A 19,190-nucleotide genomic window follows, 5' to 3' on the forward strand; every position below is an offset into this window, starting at 1 on the left:
TAGTACCAATATTAATATTGAAAATAAATCTCAAATCATCTTTTATTAAATTGTTTATATTTAAATTCAACTCTTGTAATACATATTACCATCTAACAACAACTATTAAGACTATTTAGTTAATCAATCACGTTCTAAATACGATACACTTTAAAATATTTATTTACATACCTTTATTCAAAGTCGATAAACGTTTTGAATACGTAATCAAAAAAAATCGTAAACGGTACATAATCCAAAAATAAGTTTTCTAATCGAACGTTCAAATCACATCGTATTTTTATTTCGTTATTTAAATCTGAATATAATCGTATATGTCAATTAAAGCCAATTTTATGACCGTATGTTGATTATTATTAGAATTAAATAAGGAAGAATTTTACGATCAGAGTTAAAATTCAGGGCCAGTAAACGAATAAATTTATTTAATTTTTTTATGAAATGGAAGCTGTAAATTTTTCGTAAATTATTTTATTACTTTATAACTTCTGACTCGCGACAACTACTTTTTTATAGATATAAGGAACGAGTAAGAATGAATAATTTCTGAAATATAAATCAACACAAAAACATTGATAACATTATCATTACTTTTTCAATCAAATTTATCAATTTCATTGAAAAATATAGTTAATTGCAACATAATTTTTTGTTATATTTACATTTCCTTTTCGCTTTTCTTATCATTGATAATGAAATAGGAGTAATTTTTAAAAGGAAAAACATTTCGAAAGTAATAATTTTTCTGGAATTAATAACGCAAGTTAAATATCAACCAAAATATTTAATTTTTCTTCAAATATGATTTCTAAACCAGTATCGAGAGTTCCAGAACATATTTTACAGTTTCTCTGTTTCTATAGTTAATTTCTTCGTGTTTATGATTTTAATAACGCCGTTGATGTTGATCAGCTGAGCTTTTGAAAAAGTTGATGAAAATTTGGCTTTTGTAGATGAAGATTTCGAAGAATTGGACATTCATCAACTGAAGGTTTTTTCGGAAAAGCACAATGATAATGAAAATGAAGATCAAGAAACTGAAAATTTTCAAAAATTGGTACGTTGAATTTAAAAAAAACCAAAAAATGCTAAATTGATAGTTCAGAGGGTAGTTCTGCGGAAATAGTTGATGTAAAAACCGCCCAAAAGTCTATTTGTATATATTACCAACCATAGAAATACTCTGTAGAATACTTCCTAGATATTATTTATTAACTACGACTTTATAATAGTATCAAGCATTGTTTGAAACGTCTTGAATTAAAGCCAATTCGCGAATATAAAAAAAGAGATTTCACGCTTTTAGAAATATCGTAAAAATTTTAGTGTTTCACGTGCAAACAACACCTGCACTTAACAATAATAAGGGGATGATCAAAAATAAATGTTAGCAAATTATCTATGATTATGCATTGTTATATGTAACAGAGAATTCATACACAGAATTACGTCTATTTAAAAATTAATGATTCCTCGAAGAACTTAAAAATTATAATCCAATTCATTACGTGTTATAATGATATTCGTCGTTTATGAAACGTGTTGCCCACTTTATGAATATTATATTAATTAATGTCGTTAATTATAAAATACGATGAAAAAAATTCTTGAAGGATACCTAATATTTTTGAAAGTTTTATTACTTATAAAAATTAAATTATTGCTTATTAAAAAAAGAAGATAAATAAAATTCTATAAAAAAAATCAAAAACAAATATTTTTCCATTATATTATGCGATCAACGGATAACATATTTGCAATAAAACTCTAAATATACAATTTGAACAAGTATAACAAACACTTAGAAACTATACGAAAATATTTTTAGATATAGGATGCAAATGAAATTATAAATTTGTGTTAGGATATTTTCGAAGAAATTACGTGATATTCACATTTATGTAATCTTATATCAAAAAAATCGTATTTAGAAGAAAATTTATTTTTATCTCAAAATTAGACTATTCTTGGAAAACAACACTACTTTGCATATTAAAGTTAATTGCATGGATTTATCTTTTACAGTGCGATGGTACATTGCATTGCCCTTGAAATTTTAGATAGAGATTAGTCGGCAAAATACGAATAATTTGTTTTTGTTTTTTTACTACAAAAATATTTATTAAAAAAATTGTAAAAATAAATTTAAATAAAAAGAGTCATGTTGAATAGCCACTGAACTAGCTGTATACTAGGTACATAAGAACAAATAATAAGTAAATAAATAATTACAACAAGATCCAACTTAAAGACCTAGGCGGGTGAATTTCCGTCTATTTATTGAGTGTGATGGTCCAAATTAGAATAGTAACATACCATAATACCATATAACATACATAACACCAACCTATAATGGTAAAATACAAATTCAAAAATCTGCAATTTTGCAAGATTTACTACTCATCAGAATAGTTACTCATGTACTGCTTAATAGCTTTGTTGTATGATTTTAAAGCATGGACTGATAGTCGACCACCCATTTTTCTCTAGGTTTCCATCAAATACTTTGTCACAAATTGTTTGGTTAAGTCAAGCTTAATAGTTGATACAATTCAAATTATAACCCAAATAGTTATTGGAATCCAGGATGATATACAACATACCCATATTATCTGTTAATGGTACAGCTAGCTGGAACTAAAGCTTCATGTTTTGAACTCGATCCCGGAAGTTTTTGAGCAAAACATGGGGAACTATTCTAAGTAGTTTAATTTACACCAGGATGTAAAAATCTTCGAACGTCAGTGTAACAAATGGCTCACTAAATGTGGCAGTAGTTGAAAGAAATAGCAGTCGGATTAGCTTACACTTCAAAATTTTTAGTAATTCTTTATATCTCTTTGTCATTATCATGAGGTATTAATGTTATTAAATCTTAATAACAATAGTACAAAAAAATGTATTTTTGATAGTGCCTTAAATCACAAATATTAGCATCTTTAGGACTTTCTAATATAGTGTTTTTTTTTTACCACAGATCTTGTTGTCTTTTCTTTCCCTTTATATTTTTGGAATAATTTTTGATGTTGGGATGATTTTTGTACCTATATTAGAGATACTATCTAACAGTCCATAGTCTATATCCATACCATTTTCCCCTATTACATTTAACGCTACGTTTCTGGTACTACTATAAAGTGCAAAATGAGATAAACTTTAAAGGATAGTAACATGTGCAACACATTCCAGTGTTAGTATCTCAAAATTATGTTTACAAATGGTTACAAATTGTATGTTTTCCAAAATTCACACATAGACTTGACTATCTAACCCTTTGAGTCACGACTTTTGATTTGTCGTGATAAAATTATTAAATTTGGTATACACATTACTTATTTTTTTTTCTTAATTTTTGAAATTTTTTTTGAAATTTCGAAGAAATTAAGAAAAAATGGAAAAGTGGCTAAACAGTGTTTATTGATAAATAAATGTACAAATGATGTTAAAAATAAAGAAACTAAATAATAAAATCTTAGATAAACTTTATAGTCTGTCGTATCATTTTTGATTCCCTCTTTTACCAGGCGGTACTTCTATCACAATTTCCTCATTTCCGATAGTTGAAGAGCATCAAATCAGAAAAACGTGCACTTTTGATCGCGTACTTGTCAATGATTGTTTTGAATCAGTTTACATGTTTTAGCAAATTCACCACTTGGTTTGTTCCCTATCTTCATAACAGAATCAGTGATGGATGCGACATTGAAGAGATTGTAGAAAACCACCATTGGCTAAAGCCTTATTTTTTAGCAAAATTGTATGTGGTTCGGTCAATATCTGTTCATCTCTCTACATTTTAGTCTTTTCACAAATGTAATCTGGACTGAACTTCAAGATGGGTTTTGAATGGAAAATCTATAAACAAGTTCATTTTGTTAGATTTGTTTGAAATATATAATCAGGAACCGTGCCTACCTTTAAATGCAATCAGCATTTTATCCGACATCACCAACTCGACCAGTTACGATTACAAAGTTAGCTGACTGGAATTTTAATTCAATTGATGAAATTAAACTATGCTAAAAAAATATGCAAAATGATGAAAAAATATATCAGAGAAAAAATAAAAGTTAACACATAAAAGTGGCCAAAAAAAAATTTGCGTTTCTTTGCAACACGTTGTTTACTCTTTATGCGTACATTCAAACTTTTTATTAATTCTAACAAATTATATCAACAAATAACAAAACAGGTAACAAGGTGTGAATTTTATTAAAAGATTCGACTATGTATAAAAAGTAACTATAAGAAAATAAGTTGAGTTGAACGAAAATTTTCATTCTAAAAATAAGCACTCATTAATAATACTAATTTTACGCTTTAACAGTTCATAAATCACGCCAGCTTTAAAGTTACAAATTTTTAAATATTTTTACATTTTCAAACGTTTAATTTAAAATTAATTTTTTAATTAATAATAACAAGAAGAAATATATTTTGTGATTTCTAAGCGATTAAGAATGTTTATTATTGGAAGATTAATGATTTTTATTGTAATATATGCGCCCTCTCTTAATGCCTAGCTAAATTTATAGAATTGTATAAATAAGAAGTAGATATCATCATCTAAATTAAAAGTACAGAATACTAAAAACGTTTCTTTGGTTGCATATATTACAAAAATAACGTCAAATTTGAAATTTTTATAACATTATATAAATCATTTGCTTTCTATTACTTTAAAGCTGTAAAATTTCATACAATTATTATATTACTTATTTTCTCACAGCGATATTTAGATAAAAAGCACATAAAAACTACCCTTAGGCATTTTATTAACTACTGTACTTGATAATTAAAGGTCGTATAACTCTCGTGAGAGTGCGTAGAGAGTCATAACACTGCTATAGCACGTCTTCGTTTGCTAAAGATGACCTAAAGGCATCGTAACAAACAACAACCTGCTTCTCCTGATTCGACCATAAAACAATATATCAACATCGAAAAGTAAATTGAAAACCCCTTCTTTTTGTTAGATATGTTAATATTAAATAATAAATCTATTTTCGAATAATAAAATGGTTTTCTATCTAAGTACTTGATTCTAACAACATAAAGTGTACAATAACGAGGTTACATAATCATCTTATAAAAAAAACGATGTTAAAGTGAATGACTTGCACCATTGACTATAATCAATTCTATCACTAATATTTTAGCGTATTCGGAAAATTACACTTCGAAGAACGCGTGCTATACGTAAAGCAAAAAATATATATAAAACATGGAATAAGAGCAGAGATGTACGTAGACCATAATCATTTTTCTCGTTTCATGCTTATTCCAAGGCTATTAAATTAAAAACCATTACTATATCTCTATGTGCCAGACGGCTGCCTTTTGCAGAAGATGCTTGAATTAAACAGAAGCGAAATCTCTACATAGAAGAGATTTGATAGTGGCAGTTGCCTACTCAAATGTCGTAAAAAGCGTTCACCACTTTATTTTAGGAATCTAAAAGTAAAGATGTTTAAAGCTTCAAGACGATTTTATTTTTGATAATAAAAGAGAATGCATCTGCTAGTGTCAGCTGGACTAACAATTTTCTTAATATTTTAAATCAGGTGAAATGTAAATTTTTAGAAAAATATTCTAGTAGTTTTATAAGAGTCGTTAAAATTCGTAAACGTAGACGTTAGAGCTTTGTACGTGTAGTACGTGAGCTTTGTCGGATTTATTAATGTCGCTTATGTGTGATCGGGAACGTAACGTTTCCGACTACATCGTAAAGCATTGGTGCGGAGCCTCGTTCATTAGGATTATGCTAATTACCGTTTTCGTTCCTGTGTTAGTTGGAAGTCGCATAAAACGTCGCGAAACAATAAGGCGATAAAAGACCATGGACTTATAGAGCAAAGCAGAAACGTCGTGTCGTCAACGGGCCGCTAAAAATAATATCCGAGTACCACTAATAAATGTTCTTTCATAGGACCTTTTGTATTCCAAAATCCGTTTATGTTACGCGTTGAAAACTATTTTTAAAAAAAACATCAGAAAATTAAAAATTAAAATGAAATGAGTATTTAAATACTTATTACTGTTTCATTATAATCCGTTTTTATTCGTTTTTGTTTTGTTTGGTGTAAGAGTATAGGTAGTCGTAGAGGTATGTTAGAGACAATTGTGACTTGGTATGTGCGGTATCCCTTTTAAGAAATAAAAAAAGTAGCTAATAAAGGCACAAAAAATAAAGGCCACATTATTTAAGGTACTCCGAACGAGAACGTGAATGACTGACGTCGATAATACCAAACTTTTCACACGCCATTAATGACGACAATGCCGCATTTTGTATTGTTTACATTGTCTATAAGAGAATACACTTACAATGCACGGGATTGTGAATCGAAATCTTTTATAGACGGTTCATTTTTCTACATTCCGCCCCACGTACGCCGACATCCTCGGTCGTTTATATTTAATTTCATGGTAATTAATTACAATTTCGTCTGCTACTAGTTACCACACTGATGCACTTTACCTGGAAATAAGAGTGTTGGTTTAATGTATTATAAGCTAAATAGATTTTTTAATTAAATATTAACGCTTATAAAATCCATAATTATTTTGTCTATCAAAAAGATCTTTTTTTGATCATGTCCAGTTCAAGCATAAGGTAACTACTTTGGAAAGCCGTTAGAAATAAAGTCTTGATCTAAATTAAGTCTTTAATTTAGTAGGAAAGTTCTGTAATTTTGAGTGAACCACCAAATCATCATGATGTAGTATTAGCCTATATAGTATTTAGACTAGATGGCAATCCCAATCCAGCACATCGAGATGAATATCTCAAAAACATTCAGAAGACAGTGATGATGGTGAGGACTAGTGATGGAACGGATATCCGGCATTGGTTTGCTTATTCAGACTGGAGAAACAACATTTTAAGCATCTGTAGTTAACCTTGGCAATTCTCACATTTCTATAGTGTAAAACTGAACTTAAACGTAAAGCCATTAAGAAGAAGAAAAGTTATTTGGAATCTCTACAGGTAAAACATTAGGAAGGAGACTCTTTTAAGCTATTACAAGTGAAGTATAATTTGTTAACCAAAGACCGAAGGATGCCGTTACTACAAAACACAGTCAATCAAATCCAATTGGAAAGTGACAGCACTTAGTAGAGTGGAACCATGTACCGCCACAGAATGATGAATCAGTCTTCTTATACCTTCTTCCTCATATTATACTTCAAAGACTCTCCGTCTTGGTGTTTTATCTCCTACCATCATTATCTACTTAAATAACAGTATGTATCAAAGAACATTAGGTTATGTCTTCTCATAGAACCACAGCTTAAAATGACTAGTATATTCTTATCATTGATTGTGTGTGCCAGTGGCTAATTGTGCACTTTGATAAGATTTAGTTACGCTATCTTAGTGTTATTCCCATATCTAGATGCCATCGAGGAATCAAGCTTGTCAGTAAAGTTGATGCCTTGAGTAGCATTACGCATAAAACAATCGTCTACTTTACTATCGTCAACTTTTTTCGATTTTATCTAAGACTCCATCGGTTGGCAAAAAACTGTATCTGATGACAAGAAAATAAACTCGATTTTTCTGTAAAGTTTTAGATGATTAACATAATAGCCAACAATACAGAGTACGAACCATACACAAATTCTTGTTTTGGCCTCCACAAAAATCACAAAAAGTCGAAGGATTCTTATTTTGGCTATATCCAAAGAGTTGAGGTAAGCCCGAATGAACGAAGAAACATTAAGAGATATCAACGTTAATATTATTCATATTCACCAGTGATAATGCTCGGATCCTCAGAATACTTAATTGTGTAAACGAACGATTCAACATCGTGATGAATAAATTCGCAATATCCATAAATACCATTCTTCCACACATCATAGTCCTTTGGCGTTATTGCATTACCAATATTTGCACTTTGTTTAACCAATCTTCGAATTTATCGTCTTTTAAGTAAGCTAAGAAGTTGCAAATCTAAATGGGATTTAATGTATGATGTAAATCGAATGACTAGACTTGTTACACGATCGATCTTGGATCTAGATGCATTACTGAAGGTTTTGTATTGGATAGTTTTACTATTTCCATATTATTCAACAAGATTTTATGCAGAATAGCACCTTTAAAGTTTTTTTTCTCACTTTTTGTCATACCTCCTTAAAAACCTCTATTTAATTAATAAGCAACGTTGGAATGTTTTTATCGTCATCTACGTCAGGTCTTACTGTTGGTAATTTTTTTACTTTTTACCTTCCTGGAATTCATTCTTTTCTTCATCATTTTCATCTGTTTCACGACCGTTTCTTTTTTATCAGCGCCTTTAACGTAATCTCCTTTTTGTACCACTACAACGTTCTTCTTCATTTTTGTCATGTTGTCCCATTCCATTTTCCTTCTAAATATTCTTCATTGGAGGATGGAGAACGACTAAACGTGGTTTCTACGGAATTTGATCCCGAGACATCTTGCGTGTTAACTTTAACACGCTGAGCCATTGTACCCCCTCCTATAATCTTATTAACAGTTTTATTTATTAAACGTTTGATGTTAATTTGGGTTAAAACCCCCAAATATATAGAATTAGATTGCACTATTTAAAAATTTTAATAAATAATATATTGACCGCCTTTCGATTCATCGTTAAAGCAAATCTACCTATAAATCGTTCTGCAAGTTTACGATCGGATGAAAACGATGTTGACTTTACAACTGTCTTGCACGCGAAATGGTTATAATTTCAAATGGACAAAACCGGTAGCCGTTTCAATATCCAGATCTGGTGCGGCGTTTGATGGACACGTTCGATTTGTGCGTAAACAATATCGTTCGTTACCAATTTGCATAATTTGCTCGTTTCACTTGCTTTCGTTGAATTGCCGACATTCTATCGTAAATTTACGATACGTCGACGTTTCAATAAAACGTAGCCCGAGCCGTGGATGTACTACACCACTACACTTAACGGAGACGTTAGGTTCTTCTTATTTTTCTTCGTTTACATATTCTAAACGAAGATGCAGCATGAACCGTACAAAGTATTAACTCTTAACGATTTTGATAAGATTTTGGTGATAAAGATTGTATGATTGTAGATCGTAAATTCGATTACGGTACAGAATCTTTAAAAAAAATTTGATTTTCACGTATTACTACTATTCTTGTACCGTTAACAGATTAGATTGATGTTTTATGATTATTAGGTTAATTCACATTTAATTTTCTCTTTCTGTATACGTGTTAAATTTAAATTTAAAAGAAATAATTTTTATAGTTTTCTTGGTGTTTGATTTTGATTAACAGTTACTTTTAATACTAATTGTAAGTGCATAAATCTGGTTCGCTAAAGACTTCCCGTTGCTTGGAATAAAATAGCATTAAAATTTGTTACTAGGAACTAGTAATACATACGGGTATAAAGTGTAACTTGAAACTGAAAGCTTTTTATCGACATCTTTCAAAAGAAATATGTAGGTATAAATCGGTTGGATAATTTCTAACTTTGTCAAGTAATATTTTATTATCACACATACTTTGGACAGTTAAATTTATGCGACAGTTAATAATATGTTTTTAGAATCAAAAATATTTTATTACATTTTTCATTTTTATCAAGATAAATCATATCTCGATTTATTAAACAAAGATATTTTGAGATGATTAAATAACGTTAAGAATGAAACGCCGTTATATACCAGAAAATAGCCACATCGTTCATGAATTAAAGACGAAAAGATATAAATAATATAAAGTTGGATTTAAGTCCTCATAGCTGTGAACTTGACGTTAAGCCCACGCGGGCAGTGATCGCTCGTGAAACTGCTAACCCGCATTTCTCCCACAAATACCTATACCAAAACCACACGAAAACGGTAGTCATAAGTGGTACCCGTAAGTTACGTAGGTAACATTCATAAATAAAGAAAATTAAATATTGTTGGTCGTTAATGTGGAGGAAACATGAAGTGAAATTGTAAAAAACCTGATCAACGAGTACTAGTTGTATAGAATTCGATTGACCCAAATGACAAGGATCCCGTTAAGTGAGTCTCCACCAAAATGATCTTTCGAAATGTTATCGTAATTCTTTTATTAAGCAGTTTATTATACTCAGATAGATTTACGAAACAATATGGAACTGTCAAAATCAATCAAAAATAATATAAAAGGCGTTTAATATAAAAATAATGACTTTATAATGAAACTTTACTTTAATCTTGCTCTAACAAAATAATTATCGTTTGAATTTAATCAATACGGAATGATGTTGTTTTTCATATAAACAAGACAACTAAAACTGTATGCAAGACACGTGTGCGTCACTTAAGTCTGACCCGATTCGAAATAAACCTTTTAATACTTGACAAGCACCATATATATGCTTCCAGCTGTCTGAGGGCTTGTTTATGTTTGAACTAAAACTGTTGAATATGTATAGAAATTCAATTTTAATAAATTAGGAAGAATTTAGAAGTAGGCAGAGTATTTACGCAGATCAGTGAGCTGTCTCTGCACCTTTTTACTACCAATAGAGTAACGATTTTGACGGTCAGGGTGTGTCAGAACATTAGTTAAATGTCTGCTTCTGAAGACCATAAATATAATGATATAAATAAGATAGCTGTTGTCTTTGTAAAGTGAAAAGCACCTAACCTCGATGAAGCTAAAAATCCATTACCAATTTGGAATTTGCTTTCAAGAATAACATGTAACTTTTGCAGCATACTAACACTAAACTAAACTGAAAGGTATTCTGTCCAAACCAAGCATCATATAAGACACTGGTATCATTAAGCGAAGAACATTCTTGGACCTTGTAGTACATAAGGCAATAATGTTTCTAATATTAATGGGTGTAATGAAGTTCCTTTTGCAGTATACATAAACTTTATTATTGAAGCCATTGAGGGATTTTTGAAGGGTATGAGGACAATGTTGTAGAATATGAATATTAAAATAATATGGTATTATCAGAATAATCTTAGCCTTGTCTTGATGAAATGTTTTACTTTCGTAGAGTTATAAATGAGTTTAATATTAACAATAGATTAACAATAACAATAGAGTGTTAGTGTGCTGTTTAAAGAACCATCATGATTTAGATCAGATTGTGTTACCTGTATCCTAAATGTCTTCACAAACTTCAACCAGCTGCACTTTGAAACTATTGCAATAAACTTTCTTATGTCGGATTTGCTATTCCATGTCTGCTACGGTTCAAAACTTATTTTGTCGATTTATTGTTGGATGTCAAAGAGATGTTAACTCAACATTAGAGTATTTCATTAACCTGTAACTACTTCTGAAAGAGTCAACGAGTAAACGCAAACTAGATACAGTATAAAAAGGATATAGGTATTCCTGGTTCAGGGAAGAAAGCCTACCCAACCATATATCTTTCTGACAACAGATTGTATGGTTTATACGAAGTCTCTTCGAGCCTTCTTGGAATTATTGTTTTATACAAATTTTATGAATTTTTCATTTTATATAGTATTTGTTTAATACGGGTTATAACAGAACAACTACACCGAAAATCCCAAAAATGTGTATATGATTATGAGACTCTTGTTCCGTCGTTACAGCAGCCATTTACATATTGAGATAATTATGTCAAGAATAAATTGCATGCTATAAATCCGACTAATATCGTAACTGCACCGTAAGATTTAATAGAATACTTCATTAAGATTTTCAAGAGATAAAAAAATATATGAAGAAAATATACTTTTTTTTATTTTACATTATTCGATTGAATATTAATTAATTGGTAATTATACCATAACATATGTTAAAAGTTGTCGTAGTTTATTTCAGACATATATTACTGTACTTTTTGTCATCACTTAAACACGATTTATATCTCAGGAAACGTATGTTTATTAGGGGTAAAGAAACTCTTTATATGTTTTTAAAACATTTCTTTTTTGTCCAAATAATTTTGATTCTCTTATCTGTTATTTCTACGTTTCTCTAGTGATTTATATAAATTAAAATATAAAATATATTTAACAATTTTGTTTTAGTATTTCTTAAAATTAAATGTTAAAATTATGATAACTAAACATCAACTCTTGGAGGTATAAACCTCCTACACAATGGACATGTAGGTTTCTAAAATAAAATATTTAAATTATATTGTAGGAGTTAAGTCAACATATTTATATAAAATATTACCTTGTACATCCAATTTAATAAACATAAACTATGAAATTTGTGACTACATGGAACACTTTTTATTTGGGTCCCTGGTGAAATTTCTATTAAACATATCGAACAATTTTCTAAAAAAAAATTTATGAAATTTAGTTCACCAGGATCGTTTAAATTATTTAAACTCACCACTCTGAATTGTTGTAAGATCCGGTAATTCCTCATGAATGAAATCGACAACATATGTATGATACTTTTTTCGAAGATCTTTGCGCACAAAAAGTGACGACATCAAACGATCAAGAGATACCACAACATCCTCCAATTCTTCACAATATGCTCTGACGGGATCAACCATATTCGCGAGATTTTGTGAAACTGAATAGTTTTAAAGATGAAGGGCGCTATTTATAGAAAATACTGAAATAAACATGTTTTTAACTACTTGGTAGGTATTTAGGGGTTGTTAGTTCCTCAAAATATTAAGAAAGGTAATTAAAATAAAATTAAAGTGTGAAAATAATGAATTTGCGGAATTTATTAAAATAACAAAAAATATTTTGGTACTAAAAAGCAACATTAAAATTTAAAAGGCCTGATTAAGAAAAAAAATTGCTCTCTGGTTACTGGCGTTACATAAGTAGGTGAAGCACATAAACGTAACTGTACCAAAGACATAAAGTTTCGCTTTAACCTGACCATGTTTGGCGTCTCGGAAGCGAGTTCACAACGACAAGAGAGGAATTTGGCCCGGGCACAATGCGAAAAGGCATCGTCGTAGCCGTCGACGAGGTGAAACCTGCCATCGAGTCGAGGCTAAACTCGATTCCGGCAAATTGATCCAGTTTCACGCGTATACAACACGATCTCTTAATAAAAAATCAACCCGAGAGAGCCGTCGGCAGCGGCAAGTCTCCTTCAGCAAAAGAGACTTTTCAATTTGATACCATCATGAAGTGCTGAGTAAATTGAAGCGTAGTACGTTGTAAGGTTGCAACTCGACCATTATCGACAAAGTTATTAGTACCGCTAATAAGGAGTATGCCGGGTGAAATCCGTATTAAAGATAATTTCGAACCGCAGTTCGAATAATGAGGACGATCGGTTTGATTTATTGATAAACCATCGTCATTAACTCGTTAAATGTGTTGTTGTCATTGTCAGTGTCTATGTAATATTACCTATAGGTTAATTATTACCTCAAACTAGTTTATTTGAAATTGGAACTTGTTATAACGGAGGAGAGTAGAACAATTTAGAATGGTGTTTTGCAAACATTAAAAATATTAAATAAAGGTGAAACACAACAAAAAGGTAACCAGCTGCTTGAAGATAAACTTTATACTTCTATGTAACATTATAGCCGTAACATTGGAGGAGTCAGAATAACCATACCAGTGTCTCAAAAGATACAGATAAGGAAAAAGAGAGACTCTCAAACAATGCCAAAAAAGAAAGAACCCAGAAATTATTGATTGAAACACTACAATTGATAATTAAAACACCAGAATGACCTCTCCCATAAAAATAAAATAAATATAGGCAATAACATAATAGCTGAATGGCAAGATCGAACCCGATTTGGGAGATAACTTTATAACAACCACGGTTTTCATTCTGAAAAATAGATACGGTTAGGTGTAGATGAAAGATACAGTTTACTTTTGTTCAGATTACTACAAAATCCCAACAAGGATGGCGAAAATTAAGACAAATGAGTTTCAATTTGCAGATGATGCGGTGATGGTGACCAAAGTGAAGGAATGTTTCGCAATTGTGCAAGTCAGAATAAATTTGGCAATTGACTAAGTATCCAAAAGACAGAAATACCCAGCTTTAACAGAAGAAGCAAAAGTTACAGGTTACAGTTACTGAAAAGGTTAAAAGCAGCAGAAAAAAGTGAAAATAGGAAATCCAATCAAAAAAATATTTGGTGCGAAGAAGATTTGATGAAATGATATGAGATGGGGAATAAAATGATATGTGGTTAAATCCCAATAAAGTAAAAGGATTGTTAGGAGGGTGATGAAACGTAAGGTATAGGAATGCGGACAATATTATCATGAAAAGCAAAAGAATACAGTTATCACCGGATATGGTCCTTGCAATAGTTACTACGAGAGATTCAAGCTTAGTTACACAATTGGAATTTGAGCGGACAAACTCACAACAGATAGAATAGATACTCGTTAACATATTATTTTGGAGTTTAAGACATACCAAACGAATGTTTTGAATTCCCCATCTCCCTTTCATCTCTATAAATTCCAGGAAATGAAGAAATCTAGATATTTTTCTATAGACAAAGTATCTATCGACAATTAGCAATGACACCAAGATTGATGAAGCAGCTGCTATACTCTGTCTATCTCTATCTTTCTTGACAGTATCTTTATGAAGGAAGCGTGATGCTATAGAGTTTCTCTACATCGGAAGTCATGAGGTTTATGCGATGTATTAAGGAACTCAATCACTCCATACCAACCTACATATTTAATTGATTTCTCTCTACGAAGCAAGAATCTGAACTTAAATTTCAAATTTTACTTAATATTACTCGCTTTGATATAATGTGGTGTTGTAGACTATTTTAGAGTGATTTCAATGAAGCGTGGAGATATAGTGTGAGTTTTCTAAGACTCTTCCACACAAGTGTTTTAAACAAAAAAGGCGTATTGAGATAAAAATGTATAAAGCTTACAAATAATTCTAAACAGACTCATATTCTTTTTTGTTTTTTTTTTCATGTTCGTCATTTAATTAATTAGAGTAATACGATATTGCAAATGCATAATTATAATTAAAAATGCATAACTACTATTCGTTAAAGAATTGTGCCTATAAATAACGAATCGATTACAATGAAATGAGCTCGTGGTAGTTAAAAGCTTCGTAATCGTTTGGTTTAAATGGAAAAGTAGAGTTCGATCGTAATTTCTTATTTAATGTTGTATTCCAAGGAAGATAAGCATGTTTTGTTAGTGGACAATCGATTAGTTACCGATTCTTTTGAAACGGTTAATTGAATCTAAGGTGTAAATTAACGGGTTCCGGGATAAGAAGTAGCGCGTTTGAACTTCAAAGGTAATTCATGACGTGCTGAGTAATTAAATCGACGGCCGATTTAATGATAAACCGGCGCCCTTGGGCAATCAAATCCTTGTTTGCGGTCAGCGGCGATGCAGGGTTACCGTTACTCATAAATCGTTGGGGAGATCTAAAATAACTTTTCCCTGCTACTTCACTACCAGAATAGTGCAGGTACAATTATCTCTGTAAGTCGCGTTCCAGTTTATTAACTTGTTCTGAATGATAAATTACTTTCCAGTTGGAGGAGATAATAAAGGGTTTCGGTACATCCGAATTGAACAGATATTGATTGGATTTACGGTAAGCCTCGTGAACTATAATAAGAATGCAAACAAATTGAAGGTCATTTTAAAAGTGACGGCGTAGGCTGATCGTGTTCGCAAAGACCCCCAAAGCGACTATAAAGAAGCACGTACCGGGATACCGTAAAAGAAACAGTCTCGTAAACGATGGGCGCAAGTTTCCTAAGCTCCACATCCCAAGATCGTATATGGTAATGTTCCACAAACAGTAGTACGACTATAAATTCTAAGCGAGAGAACATCGATGACAAATTTAAACTGGTCCGTTGCGGCTAATTAACCACACACGCGGTGCGGATAACTCAATTGTATTATTGAAGTGTCATCGTCTTGGGCAGTTGCCGCAACAGTTAACGACAGGTGGCCCGACACCCCGCGGTGATCGTAAAAATCAATGTCAATACGCGACATTGGTTTATGTAGATGCCTGGACAACTTCACTTCACTTCACTTCTTCAACCATCCAACGACGAGTCTGTGACTAAGCATCTATCTATATAAGATCCGTTCAGTTCTTTTACCCTTTGTTTGAATCGATGAATCAATTCACCATTGATACTATCAATAAATCGTTTTATTTGATTAACTTTGTCTATTTAATTTGTATCTAAAATACATAATAAAAATTGTATTGTATATTTTTTGTGTTCTCCTTTTCTTTATTAAAAAAAAATTGAATGCATACCGGAATTAATCGAATTATTCCGGTTATGGGGTGTAATATGAAGTGTGTAATTCATTGTTCGCATAGCAGGATCCGTATATGCTCATTTCACTTGACGAAGCGAACAACGTTCCGTTCCATCCTGGGAACTTAAGACGAGACTTTACAATTAGTAGTTCACAATGGCTCGTCGGCAAAAATGCAACGTCAATAAATTTCATGTTGGTTAGTACTAGTTTTTTAATATAACATTTTTTAAGTCGTTTTTTAATTAACTACCTGTTCGGATATCATCTTAATTTGGAATGATGAAAATTTATTGCTTGATTTAATCGGATAGAAACCTATTTTAGAAAATTGATTTACATTTGTTGAATTGATTCAATATTTACATAAATATGTTATGTTTTCTTTATTTTATTATATTACGTTTTAGTCTTTTTAATTTATTCAACTTTTTTAATTTAGCATCAGTATATTCAAATAAATTCAGGTTAAATTATTGTTATAATAAATTACAACGATTTATAGCAAAACATATTCCGTTTAAAATGCAAATATTCTGCATACATCGAATTCTATGTTAAACGCAAGATGTTAAACACAACAAGATATGTGAAAGTTCCAAAACAATTTGTCATCAACTGATATGAATTGTCATGTAGAATGTGGAACTACATAAATTTTTGCAATACTAACATAAAACAAATGTGCAAAACTGTATTAACAGTTTATTTCGATTATATGAATTGCTGATTTTCTATGCATTTAGGCATTATAAAGTTTATTTTAGATACAATTTTATGAACTTCTTTCCAATAACGAGAAATGAATGTTACGTACTTGCCTTTGCTTAGAAATAGAAAGTAGATTAAAAATAGACGGTCTTACCACTAGGTATTATAACATGTGCATCTTTTTCCCAAGTTCTATAAGCGGTGTCAACTTAGGTTTAAACAGATCCCCAAAGAGAGAACCTAAGATTAAGTGTGCTCATGAACAAGGTTATTATGCAAATATTTCTGTAACAGGTGGTTTAATGAAGAACTCAGGAACGATCACTATGTTCAAGTGGTTTAAAAACGCTTACAATGTTCGCTATGAATACTTGGGTGACAAAATGGGTGAATACTTGAGTGTGTTAGTAATGTTCAGAAAAGGTTTGAAACAGAATGGGAAAGTTGAAGGAAAAAACTAAAAAGCTATCAGATAGAACTGCCTTAGGTGGTAGACCTGGTTTGATGCTGATTGCAATTAAGCAGTTGCAATATTACTATAGCCTGATGAGAACTGTCATCATCGATTTATCTAAACTAGAGTTACTGAAAAAATGTCTATAAGGAAGAACTCAGAATTATAATGAGTATTTCTATAGTATAGTTTGGACATATTCCAAGATAGATTATCGCCTAATTATTTATCTCCTTTATTAACTGACCAATTTTAGGGATCCACAGTAAAATTTTGATCAATCCATTGTGTGATCGAATATTGAATATGATTAATATAAGTCGCAAACATCTTCTGTTCTAAACTGCATCTTTTTGGGTCTTGGGCATTGTGGAATAAAACTGCCTACAACGTATCAACGTATAGGAACGTTCTCGTTATCTTTTCTTCTTTCCTTAAATTTACTTTATAATAATAATAATAATAATAATAATATTCCTTTATTACCCAACAGGCATAGCCCAAAAAAGGATAACAATATATATTACATAATGTAATAATACAATAATATGTATCTGTAGGTGAGAAAAAAAAACAAAAATTACAAAAAATTCAAGAAATTAACAATTGACCGAATTATAAAGAAAAATAAAAATAAAAACTATATAAGTGAATTTACATGTATAAGTGAATATACATGCAGGTGATCACTGATTGTCTGGAATCCTGTTGCCCACTTTACAGAGAGTGTATGTTGGCGCCCGTCTCATAATGTTTGTCCTAGCATAAGGAATGACGAATACGCAGCTATATCTTGAGTTACTCTTTGGAACAACAAACCCTAGTCGCTCAAGAATGAAAGGGCAATCGATGTTATATTCGATAAGCCTTTGTAGAAACCCTTCATAAAACGCGTTTCTTCTGTCCATCAAGGAAACCATATTGTGTCGTGCAATCAAATTATTTTGTGGTATACCTCGCTCAGGGTAAATTCCATCAGATTTGTAAGAAAGAAATTTTAAGAATCTACGATGGACTCGATCAAGGCTTAAGAACTCACATGCATATAAGGGACTCCAAATCAGGCAAGCGTATTCTAACTTACTCAGAACGTAAGCACAATACATGGTCTTTAATAAGCTGACACTTGTGAAATATTTAGACATACGCATCACAAAACCTAGGGACCTAAAGGCCTCCGAACACACATTATTGATATGTTTTTTAAAATTAAGACTTGCATCAAACAGGACCCCCAAATCCCTGTACTCCTCAACACGACTTAAAGTGCTGCCAGCAATATTGTAAGGATATATGCATGGTGACGAGTATCGGCTACAAGTAAGTACACAACATTTATCTATATTAAGGTTAAGTTTGTAGGTCTTACACCATTGCACTATTGTGTTTAAGTTGTGCTGCAGCTTATCTGCATCTGCCATCGATGAGACTTCGGCATAGATCTTGATATCATCAGCATATCCCAACATCCGACAATCAATTTTTAGAAGTAAGTCATTTATGAAAAGAACAAATAATAGAGGGCCCAAATTTGATCCCTGTGGAACCCCTGAGGTAAGAGTGAACTCATTAGAAAAATATCCATTGTAAGCAACATAACATTTTCTATGTTGCAAATAAGAGGCCAGAAGTTGAATTGCTGAAGGAACAAATACGAAAGAGCTCAATTTATACAAGAGAATTCTATGGTCAATCAGATCAAAGGCTTTGGATAGATCAGTGTATACAACATCCACCTGCCCACGTCTATCCAAGGTGCTACAGATAAACTCGGAAATCGTAGCCAAGTTGGTAACTTTAGAGCGAC

At 31.3% G+C, this 19,190-nt stretch overlaps 1 protein-coding gene across 1 annotated transcript; it reads right to left on the bottom strand.

The window, feature by feature from the left end:
• Positions 1 to 12,012: 12,012 nt before the first annotated feature.
• On the bottom strand, positions 12,013 to 13,565 carry LOC111425899 (E3 ubiquitin-protein ligase RNF181-like). The gene is made up of 3 exons (XM_023060193.2): positions 12,326 to 13,565; positions 12,161 to 12,267; positions 12,013 to 12,097 (listed from the first exon to the last, which is right to left on the bottom strand). The coding sequence occupies exons 1-3, from the start codon at positions 12,492 to 12,494 to the stop codon at positions 12,044 to 12,046; spliced, it is 330 nt and encodes a 109-aa protein (XP_022915961.2). The 5' UTR covers positions 12,495 to 13,565; the 3' UTR covers positions 12,013 to 12,043.
• Between the last annotated feature and the right edge of the window lie 5,625 nt (positions 13,566 to 19,190).

The sequence above is a fragment of the Onthophagus taurus genome, chromosome 2 (genome assembly GCF_036711975.1).
Source record: "Onthophagus taurus isolate NC chromosome 2, IU_Otau_3.0, whole genome shotgun sequence".
NCBI lineage: Eukaryota > Metazoa > Arthropoda > Insecta > Coleoptera > Scarabaeidae > Onthophagus > Onthophagus taurus.

What these genes read in the sequence shown, in the direction of transcription:
- LOC111425899 (XM_023060193.2), bottom strand. Translation starts at nt 12,494, where the DNA reads ATGGTTGATCCCGTCAGAGCATATTGTGAAGAATTGGAGGATGTTGTG. An exon ending in TCTTACAACAATTCAGAGTG is followed by an intron (nt 12,268 to 12,325) that starts GTGAGTTTAAAT and finishes ATTTTTTTTTAG; the next exon opens with AAAATTGTTCGATATGTTTA. An exon ending in TATTAAATTGGATGTACAAG is followed by an intron (nt 12,098 to 12,160) that starts GTAATATTTTAT and finishes ATTTTATTTTAG; the next exon opens with AAACCTACATGTCCATTGTG.